Source organism: Labeo rohita, chromosome 2 (genome assembly GCF_022985175.1).
Source record: "Labeo rohita strain BAU-BD-2019 chromosome 2, IGBB_LRoh.1.0, whole genome shotgun sequence".
NCBI classification, from domain to species: domain Eukaryota; kingdom Metazoa; phylum Chordata; class Actinopteri; order Cypriniformes; family Cyprinidae; genus Labeo; species Labeo rohita.
The window spans coordinates 29,320,189-29,341,358 of record NC_066870.1 but is presented as its reverse complement, the minus strand read 5'-3'; the positions used below and the strand labels follow the sequence as shown (position 1 = coordinate 29,341,358).

Below are 21,170 nucleotides of genomic sequence, written 5' to 3'. Positions count from 1 at the left end.
CAATTCTAACACCACAGAATTGCATCTGCGCATAAATATTTACAGACGAACAAGTGTTTTGTGTTTTAGATATTTGAATTAACACAGAGACACATCCAGTTAAAAGGATAGTTTGCCCAAAAAATAATCACCCTCATGTTGTTCTAAACCTGTAAGACCTTCGTTCATCTTCGGAACACAAATTAAGATATTTTTGATAAAATCTGAGAGCTTTCTGACCCCACATAGACAGCAATGCAACTACCAAGGCCAAAAGGTAGCAAGGTAGTCATGGAAGTCTCATACAAAACTTATTTAGGACAGCTGGCAACTCTAGAATGCACTACTGTACATTAACTTGTATTCTTACTTGTATGCTAACTTGTAATCAACCAGTGCATGCATATAGCATCTACTGTGCATTTAATCTACTACAACTATGGAGAAATACTTAAGTGAAAAAGTTCTGCATGATGGAGCCCACCATGTGAAAAGTGGAGTTGTTGAATCTGCAGAACAGAACCAGAGGGCAGGACACACTTTACAATTCATCTCAGTGAAGCTGCTCAGCGACAAATGATCAGCCACAACACAGCATTTCCATAGCTTCATTATGCAGTGGGTCCCCAGGCGCAATAATCATGATATCAAATGACAGGCTTTCTTCGGGCTGCCGCTGTAGTTGTAAATAAAAATATGTTAATTTGGTTTGCGGTATTTAAGCAAGCAAGTTGCAAACATCATTTGTTTGAGTTAATTTGTACAAGATCAGGCCGTTCTGAGAAGAGAGATATGAGCCAGGGAAATGACTAATGTTAGTGAATTAGCTAAGTAATGTGTAACCACAAGCATTAGTTTTATAGTTTTAGTAGAGTGGTGTTTTGCATGGATATCAGTGAGTTTACTTAGTTTTTTTTTTTTTTTTTTTTTTCACCTGTCGTTGTGTTTTGATGTGGATGTGGAAGTATGAAAGGCGCAATATTAGAGTTAACAGAATTCAGTAATGCATTCAATTCTTTTTACCTGCTTCTCTGAACAAATTAATTGAAATTTAGTACATACAACCACCACAAAAATCTAAATAATAATAATAATAAGACTAAAGCTACTCTTGCACATTCATGAGGCAAAATCAAAAGCCAATGGCAATGCACAACTAGATCTCTATATACAATTTAGCACAGCTCTCAATACTGCCCACTAGCTGTGGTGGCGAGTGCAGGCTGAGTACTATCTAAACGTTTCTCTGGTTGATTTTATGTTTCACTATGTCTTCAAGTCAAATAATTGTCTGGCATTTTTTACCCCCCAAAAAATATTTTAAGAATGAATTATGATTTTTTTCTTATCAGAGCTGAACATGCACATAAAGAATTATTGTTTTACATTTTACTGCTCAATGACAAATCGCCATGTTATCTTTCAAAGCAAATGTATCTTTTAAAGTGTATATTATCACATGATTTAATCTGTTACATAATTTCCAGCCAGCACTATAAAACAGTTGAGTGACAATACATAGCAATAGTCATTTGAAGCATTTGAAAACTTAACATTTATTTGACATTTTGTCTGTTTATCATATGTATGATTATTGTGTTTTTTATGTAGACTTGTAGAAGTAGACTTAATTTTTTATTTAATACTTTTCTTGCTTATTTACTGACCATTAACTAGAAATAACTTATACACTATAAAAATGCTGGGCTAAATACAACCCAGTGCTTAGTGAAATATGGACAATCCCAGAGACTGGGTTGTTTTGACTGAGTGGTTGGGTTAAATGTTTAACCCAACCTTCTAGGTAGTTTCATTAAACTCAACTATTGTTTATTGATTAATATGTGGCTGGTTTAAAATGAACTCAAAAGAACAGTGTTGCCAAGTCTGTGGTTTTCCTGCAGGTTTGGGCTACTTTAACACTGTTGCTGTGGGTTGTTTATCAAGTCTGCGGGTTTAAGCTACCCCAATAATGTCATATTTAGCCCCTGGAATGCAAATATACCAGGGGAACCCCGACAAAAAACGTGTATTTTACACCCCAGAATATTACAACCCCCCACTGAAACGTGATTGGGCTAGTTTTGAGAGGCAATTGGGCAGTTTTTTTTGTGAAAAACTGTCAACCCTGCAAAAGAGGATGTAAATAAATATTTAGACACTTAATTACTCAGCAATATTAATTATTTCATTATTAATTTATTCAATGTATTAAGTTAATTTAATTTACTGAACATATTAATAAATGTTAATTTCCAACCTATTTTGGATTCATTTTAAGCAAGAAATGTAGTCATTATAAAGCTAGATTTTTTGATTAATGTTGATTATTTATTCTTTTTTATTACCTTTCTCTTATTTTATTTTATTTTATTTTATTTTATTACAGTCAGTTCTCTACTCTTTCTTACTTTATTTAAATTATTATTATTATTATTATTATTTTTTTTTTTTTTTTTTTTTTGAGGAAGCACTGCCTGCTTTGTTTCCTGGGAAAAATGCAGCTGCTAAAATGTGACCCTGGACCACAAAATCAATCTTAAGTAGCACAGGTATACTGTAGCAATATCCAAAAAAAAAAAAAAAAAAAAAAAAACATTGTATGGGTCAAAATTATCGATTTTTCTTTTATGCCAAAAATCATTAGGATATTAAGTAAAGATCATGTTCCATTTAGATATTTTGTAAATTTCCAAATGTAAATATATCAAAACTTAATTTTTCATAACTGATATGCATTGCTAAGAACTTCATTTGGACAACTTTAAAGGCGATTTTCCCAATGTTTTTATTTTTTTCCACCCTCAGATTCCAAATAGTTATATCTCGACCAAATATTGTCATATCCTAACAAATCATATGTCAATGGAAAGCTCAGTTATTCAGCTTTCATATGATATATAAATCTTAATTTCGGCAAATGGACCCTTATGACTGGTTTTGTGGTCAAGGGTCACAAATATATCATAATGCAAAGGAGTTGCGGGCGTTCACTAGAAACGAAATATTGTGCTCGTTTGTGTTTGAGAGAGTGGAGCGCGCGCGTGTTGGGAAAGTGGGTGTCGCTGTGCACGCTGCTGGAGGAGCTTCACAGCGATGTGTCGAGGACTTTAAACACACTGTGTCATACAGTGGTGGAAGGAGGGAGATCGCGCCGTTCTGGATCGTATACCGCAAGACTTCTGATGCAATGAGTCCGGCCGTTTTCATTCTGATCCAATGTGTATGACGATTGACTTTCCGCACGCGATGCTCTGACTGCCGTGTGTTTATATGGAGACACCCTAAAAAACAGTCAACCGGGAAATGGTAACACATGAACCTCCTCACTGGAAGGAACATGGTTGAGAGGAGCAGTAAATTTCTGTTCATCGTTGTCGGCTCGGTTCTGTTCATGCTGATTTTGTATCAGTACGTGGCTCCGGGGATGATGAACTTCGGCTCTCCGCACGGGTACATGCTGGAAGACGATGCGGATCTCTTCCCGACTCCTGATCCACATTACGTGAAGAAATACTATTTCCCCATCAGGGATCTGGAGCGGACTGTGGATTTTGAAATCAAAGGGGATGATGTGATCGTTTTCCTCCACATCCAGAAGACCGGCGGCACCACGTTTGGGAGGCACCTGGTCCAGAATGTCAGGCTGGAGGTTCCGTGCGACTGTAGACCGGGACAGAAGAAGTGTACCTGTTACCGACCCAATAGGAAAGAGACCTGGCTCTTCTCTCGCTTCTCCACCGGTTGGAGTTGTGGCTTACACGCGGACTGGACCGAACTCACCAACTGCGTACCGGGGGTTTTGAACAAAAAGGAGAACAGGATGAAAAACCAAAGGTGATGCTTGTATATTTTGTCTCAAGTGTTGGCTGTTTCAAAACCCACTGAGTTCTCTACCAAAAATGTTGGGGCATCATAGGCGTGTGCAGCCACAAATCTCAAGGCATTTGAGGCACAGCCGGTGTGTAGAAGAACTTTAACCACTTGACTATTGAAGACTATACAGTGTAATAAGTGAGCTTTTCATACTAAGGTCAATTTTAACCTTTGGTTAAGCAGCGTTTTACGTTTGTAAAAAGGTTAGCACTGCTTTGAACCCTAGGTTAACCCTGCAATGAGATGCTACAATGTAAACAGCGTGTTCTCCTATAGTGCTTACCTCATTAAATATTCACGCACGTACGTACGCATGTTGCGTAAACTTTCACACGCTGTTTAAGCTGTAAACGCGTATCTGGCGCGTATACGGACAAAGTATTATATGTTTGAGCAGACTTTAACACAAGTGGATCTACATGGTGACATTTGAACGGTGGATAAGCGGTTTTTAAAACAGGTCGGGTGCTGTTTCCCCCCCTCAAACCAGTGTTGACATCATACATACGCAAATAAGAGCGTTAAACCAAAGTTTATAAATGTACAGTTTGAGATATCGGACACCTGACCACTCAGGGTAAAGTATGAACGGTATGAAACATGAAGTTTACTTGGGGTTAGCAATGACACGGGGTTAACGATTTCAAGTGTGAAAAGCCCAATAATGTTGAGTTTAGTTGCATTTCAGTGATTGCTGGATGGCAGTCTTTAAAAATTAACACGGTAACCATAGTATACCATAGTGTTTTACTAAATGTAAACATTCAGTAACTTTATCTAACTTCATTCAAACTGTAAGAGCATTTCGTTTTTAGTACCCTCTTGGCTCAATTCATTTTGGACAAAGCTATGTTTACCATGTTAAAGTTTTGTAAGGTAAAGCTCTCAAGGTGTTTATCCTACTGTTTCAGGTGGAAACAGAACTCGCTGTGTTAGATGTTCTGCATGTTTGTGCTTTCTCCAGTGATGGAGGTGGAAAATTACTGTGTTGTAAAACAGCCCCTTGTAAACACCGTAGTGTGCACTGGATGCCAGGATAGTGGTTACAGGACTCACCACATCAGGACGCTCCATAGGAGTCATGTCTAGAATAACCAGCCACTGGTTAGTGTCATCTTGTTGTATTTTGGCTAAGAATACTTTCCCAAATGGATATATGATGGTCTCATAAGCATTTAGACCCACAGCTAGTTGGCATTGCAGTTTGTGAAGTGTTTTTCGCTTACTTTTGCATAGATGTGAAATCCATCTCAGAAGCAAGTACGTAGACTGTTTTAGTTTTTAATAGGATTTTGTGGATTAAATTATCTAAGCTCTGCAAAGTCAAATACATCAGATCAGATTTAGCAAATAATCACCGGCCCGACTCTTCCCTCTTCCTAAAAGAACACTAGATCCAACATCCCCTTGAGTGTAACACATCCCTCGCATCACAGCGATGCCATTACTCTTGTTGCTTTTGGCGACCTTAGGAATGCAGCACTGATATGGATGCACATTCCTCTCCTTGATTAATCTCTTCTGTGATAAAGGCAGACAGACCACACCAGTGCTATTCTCCCCCAATTCATCACGTGTACATGTTCGTTTTGTCTGTGAAATTAGCACAGGGTCAGTGGTAAAAGAGGTGAGGGGAGTTTTGTCATTGTGCATTTTTAATATCTGCATTATTCCGATAATTAGATGGAAAATACTGTGCGTAGATAATTTGGATTTGATATGCTGCTTTGTTGCACAGATCTAAGTGCTCTTTTTACATTAGTTACAGTGATTTCAAAGGGCCTGTGTAGGGTGAATTGAAACTTTGTTCATTGCTATTTCTTGAAGCTGTAAAACTAAATTAAAAAGGGAGTTTTTTGATTGGTAAAAAAAGATCAGAATTTGGTGCTTAGGAAAATTAAAAGGATGAATAAAATTTTTAAATAAGGCAGTTGAGCTGTGAAGGTGGTCGCAAAGGAGGCTGAGAAAAGCGGCGCTGTTTATGACCCGTGAAATCTCTTGTGAAGATTTTGAGCTGCTGAGGATTGCTGGCTGTTTGTCCTGCTAGGGTTGTTTTCTTAATACAACCAAATATTAATGGGATCTGTCATATTTTATTCTCACATGTGTGGCCTACAATTAATACAATAAATAATAAAAATTGTTGCCAAATTACCAGATTGCTCGTTATAGATGGTTGTACATAATAACAGTTCTGTTCCAGTGACTGAACGTTACATAGGGACGTGCATTCATTTTAATGGTAATTTTGTGCTTTGTTATTGTTAAAAGATTAGCAAGTATGTGGAATTTAATTTACATTTGTGAGTAGTTTTGTCAGTAATTAAAAAAGAACAGTTTATGAGGGTCATTTGTTTGTGAATCACACTTCGTTGATTGGTTGCATCTGCTGTCATTTAACTTGCAGTCTGGAGCCCTAATTATTGTAGGTGTTGTCATGATGTTGACAATTAATTTAAAAGTTTACTTGTCACATTTAGAATGGCAGTGAAATGCTTTTTTTAATGGTAGACCAATGCATAGCCGGGGTCGCTATATGTGGGACTATATACCATATTTGGGAATTATTATTATTATATTTTAATTGGATTGGCCTATCAGTTTTTCCTGTTTGCCTGAAGTGTCAGTCCAGAATGCTTTTACTGCCTTTAAATTAAAGGGACAGTGCAGGAGCACCCATTAATTTCTAACCTTAATGTCATCTTCAGAACACAAATCAAGATATTTTTTAGGAAATCCGAGTGCTTTCTGACCCTGCAAAGACCGCAACGCAACTACCATGTTTAAGGCCCAGAAGGGTAGTAAGGACATCATTAAAACAGTCCATATGACATCAGTGGTTCAACCTAATTTTTATGAAGTTACAAGAATATTTTTTGTGCACAAAGAAAACAAAAATAACAACTTCATTCAACTATTTCTTCTCTTCTAAATTTGTGTTTTGAAGATGAACAAAGGTCTTTTGGGTTTGGAACGGCATGAGGGTGAGTAATTAACGTCAGAATTTTCATTTCATCTCTTTAAATAGTGTATTATCATATAAATCAGCTTTATAATGACCACCAGCCACCCTGCTCTCTAAGGTATTAGCCATTGAAAAATCCATATTGGTCAACCATTGCTTTTTTCCCTGAAATATTCTGAGATGTGTACTTCAGCCTCACCCCTCTTCAGTCTTAACTGCTTATTCATGAAATTAGGAGCATGTTGGGCGGCCACAGCACAGGGTTTAACACCTGTTGTCAGTCCAGTGAGTTTCAGTTCACGCAAGCCAACGCCATTCCCACCAACAGGCAGGAAGCCATCTGACAGCTGTGCCAATCTGCATGCTTGTTAGACATGTTTAACGGGCTTGTTTACATTTAAATCTCTCTCGGCTCCTGAGACTTTGGAAGCTTCGCTCGCTCTCCTCTTCGTGGCCATTAACTAGGCGAAGGACAAGCTTTTAATTACACGTAGGTCTTATTCGGATTGTTGGGATTTCTAGAGTCATATATTCCAAATCGCATTCACGCCGTGCTGCTCCCCCGGGGAACTGGCCGACGTGAGAGCGATGGGGGCATTTTAATTGCTTAACGAGATGTGTATCACCACATTCTCATTGAGGCACCGGTTTCAGTCAGGAAGCCATCTGGCGAGTGGTGCGTGTTGCTCTCAGGCATGAAGTGCAGGGGTTTCTGATAGACCAGTGAATGGAGACCAGAGGAGAGAGAGTGACGTCTCGTGTGGGTGTGAGGTGTGAGAAAGTTTCCAACAGCGAGTGCGTGTGCAATCAGCCACCAGCGGTTGTGTTTTAAACACCCACCCACCCCCAACCGCGGACTGCCAGTCTTTGGCACTGCTGTTGTAGACAGTATGTAATCTGTTTAATGATGGGTCTGCGTCTGGTCTTTGGCAGATATGCTCCGTAAGAAAAGTAGAAAGGGGGTTGCTGTCTGTTTGACACCCCTTAAAGAAAATTTATCATCTCCTTGCAATTTTTTTTGAAATTGAGATTTATACATCATCTGCAAGCTGAAAAATCATCTTTCCATTGATGTATGGATAGAATGGACAATATTTGGCTGAGATACAACTATTTGAAAATCTGGAATCTGAGGGTGCAAAAAAAAAAAAGTTTAAAGTTGTGATTGAAGCTCTTAGCAATGCATATTACTAATCAAAAATTAGGTTTTGATATATTTACAGTAAAAAAAAAACGTACAAAATATCTCCATGGAACATGATCTTTACTTAATATCCTAATGATTTTTGTCATAAAAGAAAAATTGATTATTTTGACCCATACAATGTATTTTTGGCTATTGCTAAAGATATACCCATGCTACTTAAGACTGGTTTTGTGGTCCAGGGTCACATTTTGTCTAATTAAAATTAAAGAAAACTAAAGAATTAAAGAAAAATTCAAACGTTTTAAGTGCTACAAGTAAGTTTATGGATCACTGAAATTGTTAAAACATGATTTAAAAAAAAAAACAGTTTAAATGCCAAAAGTAAATTTATGGATCATAAGGCAACATTATAATGCACAGTATGGAAGTTTGAGATTTGGTAAAGACTACATTTAACTGTATAATCAAATTGTTTGGGTTTTTAACCAATAAATAAATTAATAAATAAATAAAATAGCCAATTTACTGCTTATTCTTACTTAAAAATGTTTTGTTTTTTTTTTTTTCTTTCCAAAAAAATGACTATTTTTTGTTTTTCAAACACAGCAGTTTGACTGTTTTGTGTAACAAAGTTGTATAAAAAGGTGAAAACTGGCTGTCAGGCTCCAAAACAACCATGGAAGTTTTCTGTTTGACACTTGTGCTACTTTTATACCAATACTACAAGTGAGGAAATGACTGAAATGTAGCTGTTCTGTCACTTTCATAGCAGAATTCTCTTTATGGTTGAATTGTCTCTTTAAGTAATCTATTTGCCGTGATTTCTCATTTCTAGCCATCATAGATGAAGATAGAATCCCAGCTGGGGGTCTGCCTGGTTAGGAGGCCTGGCGCAGTGATCAAGCAGACACAATTAACTTGAAATGACAAGGTGCCGATGGGGTACCAGACTGCGTCGTCATGTTCCTGTTATACTAGACATTTATTGTGATTATTTTGGGGGAAAATGAAATTGTACGTTACATTGGCATGCAGTTGTGAGCTGCAAAGTGTAATTTGCAAATTATCATATTAGGCCCCTGTGAGCTTGCATTGGAGATCATGGAGAGAGAAAAATCTGACGTCTATGTAGTTATTAAAACAGACAAAATAGATCGAAACAAATGAATATGAAGAAAAATTAGAGCACTGTGAAAATCCAATTGAGAAAAAGTAAATATTCTAGCACAATTTAAAACAGATGTTGTGAGATTAATTGAATATGATATTCAAAAGAAAAATTAAGTCATCATTTATTTACCTTTTCCTAATGTTTCACTTGAGATTTTTATTTAATCTGTCATGTTGGCATTAATTAAACATATTAAATTAGAACCATTTTCGTTAGTGGCCTCTGACTTGTGGACCTCACTATACAGTATGTGTGTCTATAAATATGTATTATCCTGGGAAAGTGCCCGTGTGTGTGTGTGTTTGTGTGCATGTGTGTGAGTGATGAGAGCGGATTCTGGGCCGTGTGTGCACCTACTGTCACTTTTTCCCATGTCCTGTCTATTTAAAGATATTGCAGCAGATTTTGAGTCCCAGTCCAATAAACTGGCACAGAAAATCCTGCAGTACTGCTGTCAGTCTTTTCTTTTAATTTCATATATATATATCCACGCTCATTTCTTCAGCCTCTCTCTCTCTTTCTCTCTCTCGCTCCATCTCTTCCTGTTTCTTCAGCGGTGTCAGTGTCTAATCAAACAGGCAAGATAATTTTCCACACTGTGGCTTTATGGATATGGGCCGTACAGTATACCCCAAGCGTGACTAGAACATTAGGGGGAATGTATTTTCATGGAAGATTTACTGTAATTTCTAAAATGGCAGGGCCTACTAATGGACAACTGCCTTCTGTATTATGAATAACAATATTTGGTGTACAGGACACCCCACAGTCTCCAATCATGGTGTCATGGAGCAATGAAATTCTGTTTAGCCCATGTTATTTAGACCTTTGCTAGGTCAAATGCTTTTCAAGCAAAATTTTTATAGCTGTTCTAATGATTCTGATTAGTGCAAATTTTAAACCTCATGCCTTCAAAGTAGATCACTGTAGATTTTTGCTTGATGTCACTATAACTAAACTGTTTTCACTTGTGAACGGTGCTTGTTTTTTGCTCTCCTGATTCAGACGACTTTGTAAATGAATATGCGTTTCAGATTGCAACATTTAAGGTTTATACAAAAAGAAAACTAGGGCATGTAAATCATGTGAGGTTCAGTCAGCTCCATATTTTTAAGTACTTTAGAGTTCCGGTGGTTAATATGGCACAGTAGATGATCTGGTGAGACAAATGCGTGGAACACAAAGCACCGTCACCTCTCAAGTAGTACTTGATATTGGATGAAGATGTTCTTCAGAACAGCCAGTTCTTGAATGTTGTTCTTTTTTGGCAGCAAGGACTAAAGAGCCAAACTGTGACTGTTATAGGTCTAGCTCTTTGCTTAAGAATGCGTGTGTGTTGGTTTGCCGGTCCACGAGTTATAGTCTGATGTGGTTAGCGGTTGTGTGATCTTTGTGGTTTGGAGGTCAGTAGCTCAGAGCTTATAAAATCCTCCAAGCTTTCCGTGTGAACCCGGGTTCTGGCTCTGGGAGCGTGAGCCAGATGGCTTGGCGGTCTCCAGATCTGCTTGGAGCAGAAAGCGGAGGTTCTGACAGGCCAGTTTTTCCTGGGCCGGTAAGAAAAAGAGCTTGGAGGCAGGCCTGATAGCAGCAGCCTGACCTCGATGTGTTAATCCCATCAGATCAGTGTGGATTAAATACAGGCTGCTCAAAGCCCGTTATGTGGTAATGCGGAATCGGTGCCCGCCCACCGCGAAATCAAGAGACCCGTGCTTTCGGACGAGTGACTCTAAGAACATTTGATTTCTATGTTTGTTTTCTTTCTGCATTTTTACTTCAGTTGTGTTATGAATAATTCATCTGTAAGATTGTATTCATAATTAGATATTCTAGGTCTAGGGGTTGGGACACAATGGTTGAGTAATTGTCCTTGTGAAGTTGACTACTGGATAATTTTTTAAAAATATATTTTTAGCTGAAATAAAAATGCAGTTTAAGTGTGTGCCATAAATTTATTATTTTTTTTTTAATTTAAAAATCTTTTTTTTTTAATTATTTAAAAAAAAAATATTTATTTTTTTAATTATTTTAATTATTTTCGTACATATGTAGATGTCTTTGGGATGTCATATCATATGATTTTGTGAGCCTTCTGAAATGTTTTGCGTTTTTTAAGATGACGTCATGTCAAAAAATAATCCAAGTTTAGCGTAATCTCACGTGTAAAGATGCCAGTGGCTGTAAGTCCTGTTCACATTAACTTGTTTTGTGTTGTTAAGGGGGTAGTTCAACCAAAAATGAAGAAAAAGACCTTTGTTCATCTTCGGGAACACAAATTAAGATATTTTTAATGAAATCTGATATCTTCCTGACCCTGCATAAACAGCAACACAGCTATCATGTTCAAAGCCCAGAAAGGTAGTAAGGACATTGTTAAAATAGTCCAAAGAAATTGTTGAATAAAGTCATTATTTTTGTTTTCTTTGTGCATTAAAAGTATTCTCATAGCCTCATAACATTACGGTTAAACCGCTGATGTCACATGGACTATTTTAACCATGTGCTTACTATCTTTCTGGATCTTGAATGTGGTAGCTGCGTTGCTGTCTATGCAGGGTCAGAAAGCTCTTAGATTTCATAAAAAATATTTTGATTTGTGTTCCGAAGAAGCACAAAGGTTTTACGGGTTTGGAACAACTCATGGGTGAGTAATTAATGACAGAATTTTAATTTTTGAAGGAACTATCGCTTTAACAACATGTCACAGGATGCATTCTGTTCCACATCAGTGCCCTCGCCTAGCTATTTTTGTACAATTCATGTAAATACCCACTAATAGATGTCTAATTCGTGACCGGTGAACTTGAAACCAGCCTGATTATACTAGGATTCCTTAAGATCAAATTGCCTAGTCAGTCAGGCACTGAAAATATGTAACTTTGCACATCCCTTGTAAGGGCATCATAGCCAGGAATGCCTTTTCGCTTCATTTCCATTATAGGATGAAAGGCCGTTTTCATATCACTGGCACTGACTACTGAAAAGCTTCTTGTTTACCTCGTTCTTTGCTGATTATCTTGGCCCATTTCTGCTTGTTGTCTGTGGAGGTTTGGTAATTGCTCGACAGCGTTCAATAGTGTTTCTGTTAGATAAGCTGTTTTTTTTCTTCTTTTTTTTTCAAAGAACGTCTTGCGCTAAGAGGTGCTATCACTCACATTTCAGAGTGTGTGTTTTTTTTTTTTTTGTCATCTGACATCTCAACTGTGTGAAGACAAAGCACTAACAAAGATTGTAAGTGTGTGTGAGCTGATCTAGGGCAGTTCAAGGGAAGGTCGTGACGGGCTGCCGGTGTTTTAGGATCAGCATGCTAAATTAGCCAAGGGCGCTGAGCTCTAGCAAACAAAGTGCTTACCTGGAGAAGCTCAAAATGTTTGTGTACTTTATGAACGTAAGCTTACGTGTGTAAAGATGACATTGGCCTTAAGTCCTCTGCTGTTGTTCACATTAACATCTCTGTGTTTTATGCTGTTAATGCATTAATAATAGCTTACAGTACGAATATAGTATTTATTTGTCATACCAAGATGTGGTGAATTTTTGCTGAAAATCATTATCCGAATTTGATGCTACTGATCAAAAATAACTGGCCTTTTTAAAAACTGTCATGGGATCCCTTTCCCTCTGATGCACATTCTTAATGGCCACATCTGTAAAGTCTCTAATGCTGTATTTTTGACAGTTTTGGAGCTAAATGGTCGTTGGTTTTATTGATCTGAGCTTATGCTCATCAGAAAAAAGCATATTCAAATGTGCATAATCTTAGATCAGTGAGGCCTCAGTGTGATCACTCAGTTCAAAAAGAAAATCTGAGTGGATCGAAAGATAACAAGTTTATTAAAAAACTGTAAATGCAATACTTGGTTATATAGCATAAAAAGACATTTATAAGCGAGAACACCACAAGTGTAAGAAGGTGGGAAAAAATGTGCATTTTGGGAGTGGCGGGAGGGAGTTGTTATATCCTTAGTGATCAAAGTCAGTGCAACAATAACATTAACTAGCATTTTTGAAAAAATAAAATCCTCTCCTGGTCAAAATGAGGGCTTAAAAAATGATATATAAATTAAGGCTGTCAGTTTAACATGTTAGCTTAATTAGTTATAAAAAAATATAACGTGATTAAAATATTTTAACGCAGTACGTCATCTTACATTTCATATAATTGACTGTTGACAAATGTGACCCCGGACCACAAAACCACTCATAAGTGTCAATCTTTCGAAATTGAGCTTTACACATCATCTAAAAGCTGAATAATTAAGCTTTCCATTGATATATGGTTTGTTAGGATAGAACAATATTTGGTCGAGATTTCAGTATATGGATTCTGAGGGTGCAAAAAAATCAAAATATTAAGAAAACTGCTTTTAAAGTTGTCCAAATTAAGTTCTTTGCAATGCATATTACTAATCAAAAATTAAGTTTTGATATATTTACAGTAGGAAATTTACAAAATATCTTCATTAAACATTTACCTAATTTCAAAAATAATGATTTTTGGCATAAAAGAAAAATCTATAATTTTGACCCATACAGTATATTTTTGGCTATTGCTACAAATATACTACAGCGACTCAAGACTGGTTTTGTGGTCCAGGGTCACAAATATGATGCAGGGCAGCAACTCCACAAATGCAGTTATGGCCTAAAATTCAAGATACTGGTTCAAAAAAATGTCCCTGTATGTGTTTTGTCTCATATTTATGTATATCACATATCACACGGGCAGCAAGAGTGATATAAAACGAGTGCTGGTTTTGTCCCAATCACAAGCTTAAATGTGATTTTATACAACAGTTCAATAAATAAAAAGTTGATATTGTGTTATATTTCAAACTCTGTATTATATGTTTTTGCTCAGTTTTACAGAGAACATATTACCTTTGAAGCCATAGCAGAATCGTTGCACGTCTTTGAGCAACACAGCGCTGTTTAGTTTTTGAATGAACCCACGCTTTGAACGAATTGTGTGAACCAATTATTCAAAAGTCCTTTCATAAAGAGAGCCATTTACTTCATTCCTGAATGAATCAGCCATTTGAACGAATCAAATCGAAGTCAGTGACTCAAAGACATTTACCGCCACCTGCTGCTGAATTTAGTTTCTTATTTAGAGTATCATTTTATTAAAAAAAGGAAGAAAAAAAAGTCAAAACATTAAAGGGATGGTTCACCAAAAAAAAAAAAATTCTGCCATCATTTACTCACCCTTGTGTTGTTTCAAAACTTTCTTTTGTGGAGCATGAAAGAAGGTATTTTGAAGACTGTTGGTAACAAAGCTGTTTTGGTTACCAATGATTTTCATCGTTTAAAAAAAAATAATAATAATAATAAAATACTGGTGTTTCTCAAGTTATCATCTTTTATGTTCCATAGCCATTGCAGCCTAAATGTTTACGTGTAATAAATTCTATTTTAAATCAAATAAAATCTTTCTTTCTAAAGCTACAGTTTGTAATGTCTACTTGACATTTTCTCATTTGTTTTTTTCAGTCAAATTTATTTTGCGATTAATTACATTAATTAATCGAAACATCATGTAATGAAGTAGATTAATTACATTAGAAAAATTGTAATCAACTGACAGCCCTAATATAAATATGTAATGAATCAATAATTATATGTATTTTATTAAAATGGTATACTTTTTATTTATTTATTTATTTATAAGCTGCTGACTGCCAGACCATGACACAATTTCCCCCTCTGTTGTTATACATCCCAGCCAGACCAGTTTCTCAACTTACTTGCAAGTGCCCGGCTGCTGTCTGATAATATGGATCTTGTGGCCCGTGAAGAGAAACGTGCCCTTGAGCTGGACCTAATGTCGGCACTGCATGAATGAGCGCTTCAGTGCCTCCTCTGTCTCTAATGGCTTTTTAATAAACAAAGACTTGACCACCCTTCAGCCTGCCCTTTGTGTTTAGCATAAATGAATACATGAAGATGAACAACTCTGCTGCTAATGCTAGAGTGAACATGTGCTTGTTCTTGGTCTCTCTTTCCTGCTGTCGCTTTGTATGCATGCAGTTTTCGTTATCTTACATCCTTGTTTACAAAACGCTCTTGCTTAATATATTCTCTGCCTTCCGCTCTCATTACATTTGGAATCTTGTTTTAATTTTCTTTACCTTCAAGTTTTGGCCAGTGTGACTCTTTTTCCGAAACATTTCTGGCATTATGACGGACGTTGGCTTTGAAGTCTCGTAGTGCGCCGCGCTGCCAGGTAAAGCCCTCGGCGATGGCACCAAATTGATTTCCGCGTGCTGTGGACAAATTGCCATGCAATGACTAATTAGCAAACATTTTTATAATTCATAATTAGGGCCTCCACTCTCCCCGTGCGAGTTGGCTCGCTGCCGAGCTTTAATTTGCAAAGCCGCGAGTTCCGTTTCGGAATTATAAAGACTCTCAACCTCCCCCAACCCACAGCAGAAGCAGGTGTCTTCACTTATTCTTAAAGACTTCCTTCTTCAGACCATCAGATGTTAGGAGACTGTTTTAGCATTCATCTCTGTGTGAAAACGTTTGAAAATCCCAGGCTGCTTCAGAAACCTGTCTATGACGTGTCAAGACGGCGTTCAAGAAACCGCAATGTTGAACGTTTTACAAGCAAAAACTGAGTTTACATGAACTAGGGCATAATAAAAGACTTTAATACTCATATTTGATTCTGACTGGTCAACCACTGCAGATTTTTCATACCAGCATATATTCTCTAAGGGCACTTTAAGTGCAATAATAAAAATTTAAACTGATTTATATTTTATGTCCATTTATGTATTTATTTGATAAGTAGCCATGTAATGAGCATGATTATGAATTATAAACCCCTTCAGTGTGATACAGGAGATCTTGATCACCCTGTCTGGGTTTATTAGTGATAATGGCCGGCTGACCATACATTATCTTTTACATAATGAAGGTAATTCTTTTTAAAGCAGAGCTAAAGCAGAACACAGGTCTGTCTATGGACTGCTATAACTCACAAGTATGGTACAAGTTAATTATCCAACATACTATATGTATAACACCAGAGCTGTGGGAAAATGACTATGAAGTACGAAACAACAGAAGTTTCTTAATAATGCCTTAATGCTCACAAGTTTGTCTCGGCGCAATGTAATTTTATCTTATAAAAGCACAGGTTACTAATTTTCAGTACAGGTGCCTCCCACTTAACAAGCGCTCTTTTAATGAGCATTTGCATAACAAGCTCCTTCTTGTAAACAGATGTTGTTGAAACTTTATAAAAAATCTTGTGCACCTTTCAGCAACTTGTGCATCTTAGTGATTTTGTGCTTCAAACTTCAATTTTTCGTACATTTTGTGAGCCGGCTGCTGATGAAATCACATTTTTTTTTGTTAAATGGTGTTGAAATTTGAGGATTAATTTTTAAAGATATCTGTCGATATCAACCTATTGATGCTCTTTGATAATGTTTATGAGAGGTCAAGGGTGTATCTATAATAAATGCGCCTTGCAGTTGTGTTGGATTGGTATCCAGTGAATGCGTGAAACATCATCTAGGGGTTGTAGAAAGTAGTTTGAAAGTGCAGTGGTAGCATTGGTTTAGTTGGTTAGTGTGCAATGAAATTGTGAATGAAATATGCAAAAAAAATCTTAAAGCACTATTCAGATGTGATTAATTTTCTAAACAATGTTTGAATTACAATTATTGAAGTTGGATGTTTGTAAATTTAAAGGAATAAAAATTTAAATTTGCTCATCCTGAGGCCATCCAAGATATAGTAAAGTGTTTTTCCCCATTCAGTGTTTCCCCTAGGATCATGGCCTTGGGAGGGGGTGGGGGGGGGGGGTGGTGTTATGGGTGGTGCGGCAAAACACTCACACAAACACTTCATAGTGTTTATATGTTTCTTTTAATTGCAGTATACCAATATATTATAATGTCTGAACAATTACTGTACAATAACTAAACAACTGTACACTGAACTAAACACTAAACATCAGATTTATTTTAATATGTTAATTATCCACAAAGTGTGCAGCTTTTGTCACTGCAGTGTATCTTTCTATCTTTCTTACTAACTAGCTAGCTATTAATTAAGCAATTTATTTATCAATTCGTTCATTCATGCATGTGTGTATTTACTTACTTACCAAGATCAGTCTTGTACAGCCAGGGGGAGTATTTCCCCTCTGACAGCCAAGCTGGGTCAAAACCTGTCGTTCTGTGGTGGCTAGACTTTTGCTGCTTGTCAGGGGCAGGACATGCAGCACTTGGGCTCTTTTCTGTACTTTGATTCGGAGTAGGAAAGCTACACCGGCTGCTGCTCGCAGCAGAACACGTGCTGTCATCGTCACCACCTTGGGAGCGTTTAAAAAACGCGGATATTTTTGCCTGCTGCGACATACTCTCCGACGCGCGGTCTCTGTCCGCTGGTGGGTGTGTGTGTGCGCGCGCATCGGGGCGGAACTCCGCCGTGCGCGATACGGAGGACAATTGTAAACGCGCAAACGTTGAGACAGAAATTACATGCCATCGTATAAATAACATAATGCTATTTAGTTTAATAAAAGAAAAAAGCACAGACCTGTTATATATAAATTACTTCTGTCGTTATTCGACGAAAATAAAATAAAATTAACTTGACCTTCAAGGGGGCCGGGGGGTGCCCCTAATATAATGGTAGGGGAAACACTGCCATTAGAAACAGATTTGGAGAAATTTTGCCTTACATCGCTTTGCCTTACATCACTGTAAAAATGAAAGTCCAAACAAGCAGCTTTTCGCTTTCCCAAAATATTAACTGATGGATGGGTGTTTTGTGCAATACTTGTGGATTATGTGATATTTATATATAGCTGTTTAAACTCTTGTTCAGAACAAACTCATGTCTTTTTTTCTTCAGTTGCAAAGAAATTAAGGTTTTTCACCCTACCGAGGAAGAACTAACCGCGTGTGACCTTTCCAACATGACTACATAATGCGTAAAGTCGAGCTAGTGCAATATGAGCATTTGTGTGTTTTTTTTTTTTTTTAAGAAAATTACTGATTGTTTCACTAAAAAAACCCTTATCCCTCAGCTGGGATCGTGTTTGGACCTTCAACCCGTTGGTTCCCATTGAAGTCCACTATATAGGAAATTCTGAAAATTCTTTTTTTTCTTTAAAAAAAAAAAGAGTTAGTCAGAAAAACAATCGACAGTTTACACCTGTTAAATACTGATAGGATAAAAATCACATTTCATCTTTGTGAATCTCAAATTTACCTGACCTCATCAAGGCAGAATTACTTTTAGACTCTCGACTGCCCCTTCCCAGTGTCCTGTGTCACCCCACTCTAAAGAGCACTGAACTGGGGAGGAAAGTTTATTTGTGGGGGCCATATTATGGCACATAATGTTCCCGTATTATACGTTTTTCTGCTGATACGGCCATGCTGTCGACAACTCCAGCGAGCTGGCAGCTCCGTGCAGCGTTATCTGCTAAAGTGAAAGGGAGAGAGAGAGAGAGAAAGAGAGAGCACAGGCTTGATTTATTGCCTCTGCAGAGGAGAGAGCGAGAGAGGAGGGGTGAAGAGTGAGAAAGAGAAGCGAGATTCTTTCTTTGACTTGCTGGAGTTGAGTGAGACAGGTTGGAGTTTGAGCCCGAGTGGAGGAGGAATCCAAATGAATGAAGAGGTGCTGATTTTTCTCCCACCTCATCTGCAGGAGACTTTTCCCAAACTTCTCTGCGTCTCCACATCCTCTGTGGGCCACCGATTCTTCTGTGTCCCTCTCCTGGGAACCTGTTATAGACCTCATCTGACCGCTGCTCAACAAAAGCCTCTCGGGAATTACCCAGCATGCCTCTCGGTCTGCAGAGAGTTCTGCCTTGATGCTTTTCTGGCGGTGGAGGGAGAAACGCTCCCCCCTCTGCTGAAACCCCCGCTGTGTTATTAAGCTCTGTTTGAGTCCAGACTCAGCCGTGAGAATTCCAAGATAGCTTGTGTGCAGCTTTTCCCACTTTATTCCAGTGTGTTTGTTTGCACAGAGAAATTGCATAACACCTGATGTATAATTTGTACGATCAGTTACACATTAGCAATGCCTGACTAGGAAAGTCTAAGCAAATAAACTTTGGTAAATCATTCACTCAAAGTAGTAGTTGATTTCAGCATCACTTTCACAGAAACATAACATGGTGGACTTTTTTTTTTTTTTGACTCTGTCATGATGATAATAATACAATAATTTTCTTTTTTTCTAATTCACTTCAACTAACACTTTGTAATAATATTTAATATGTATTATGCTTGTGTTTTAATTTGATTCTGTATATTATATTTTATTATAAGGGACTATTCTATTCTATTCAAAACCAAGGGACCAAGTCAAAACTTTATTAAATTAGTTGTATTCTATTCTATTCTATTCTAAACCAAGGGACCAAGTCAAAACTTCATTATACCTATTCTATTCTATTCTATTCTAAACCAAGGGACCAAGTCAAAACTTTACTACATATATTGTATTGTATTGTATTCTTTTCTATTCTATTCCAAGGGACCGAGTCAAAACTTCACTACTTCTACTCTATTCTATTCTATTCTAAACTAAGGGACCACGTCAGAACTTCACTGCATCTATTCTATTCTATTCTATTCTATTCTATTCTATTCTATTCTATTCTATTCTAAACTAAGGGACCAAGTCAAAACTTCACTGCGTCTATTCTATTCTATTCTATTCTATACCAAAGGATCGAGTCAAAATTTTACTACATCTATTCTATTCTATTCTATTCTATTCTATTCTATTCAAAAAAGGACCAAAGCAAAACTTCACTATATCTATTCTATTCTATTCTATTCAAAAAAAGGACCAAAGCAAAACTTCACTACATCTATTCTATTCTATTCTATTCTATTCTATTCTATTCTATTCTATTCTATTCTAAACCAAGGGACCAAGTAAAAACGTCACCACATCTATTCTATTCTATTCTATTCTAAACCAAAGGACCAAGTCAAAATTTCACTACATCCATTCTATTCTATTCTAAACCAAAGGACCAAATCAAAACTTCACTACATATATTCTATTCTATTCTATTCTATTCTATTCTATTCTATTCTATTCTATTCTATTCTATTCTAAACCAAGGGACCAAGTCAAAACTTCACTGCATCTATTCTATTCTATTCTATTTTTCATGGCAGTTGTTTGCACAGCATTTGTTTGCATTTACAGATGCTGTTGTTGGAGCTTAACCTATTTAGTTATTTTAAAGCACTTTGGAGCACCACATTTTACTAGTAGTAAAAATAGTAATCATACCATATCATGGTATATATCAAAGTACCATGGTATTATTCACCACTTAAAGATTGCTTTAACTGCCAAAGTACTTTTCGGGAAGTCTCTCAGTTTCCATTGTTTATTTAGATTTTAAATAGATTTGCTCACAAAAAGTGTCAGTTTCCTGAACATTAGAGATTCCATACTCCCACTTGAGTGACTTTACAGATCTGTATTGACACAAAGCAGCTTTATGTTTGGGAATGTTTATTTAATGAACCATTCATATGAAGCACATAAATCTTTTTCCGCTCTCAGCTGTGCCCGGTCAGACCGTCAGTCATCCCGTGTCAGTGGCCCTAGGAGGCAGCCCACAAAAGCCCCTCTCACTCTCAGTCTCTCAAAGAGCAGCAGGAGGGAGATGGGGTCTCTGCTAATGTGAGGCCTCTTAAAAACAAGCTCCCAGATCTCTTCTGTTTTCCAGAGGAAGATTTACATTCTTTTGCATGGAAAACTGGGGTCATTGTTGGTTAAAACGACCTCACCCTGCGTCTGCAACAAGCAGAGAATAGCTTGGTAGTTTTATTTCTGTTGCATTTGTACGCGCTGTTGCACATGCATTTTTCATTTTTCTGAATGAGTGACTTACGAAAAAATAGATTCTTTAATCATCTTTAATATTTGGATTGTCATTCCCAACCCATAAGACTGACTGACTTTACCATGCCATGTGAGGGGATGCTAATTTATACTGTAGTTATTGATTATTTCAGCTTTATTTAAATGAA

General features: G+C 37.1%; 1 protein-coding gene across 1 annotated transcript in view; it reads left to right on the top strand.

Moving 5' to 3' along the window:
* Positions 1 to 3,046: 3,046 nt before the first annotated feature.
* hs6st1a (heparan sulfate 6-O-sulfotransferase 1a) overlaps positions 3,047 to 21,170 on the top strand; it is a 170,843-nt gene continuing 152,719 nt past the window's right edge. The window contains exon 1 of the mRNA XM_051131222.1: positions 3,047 to 3,816. Coding sequence (XP_050987179.1) covers positions 3,296 to 3,816 — 521 coding nt within the window. The 5' untranslated portion in view covers positions 3,047 to 3,295. The remainder of the gene's footprint in view (positions 3,817 to 21,170) is intronic.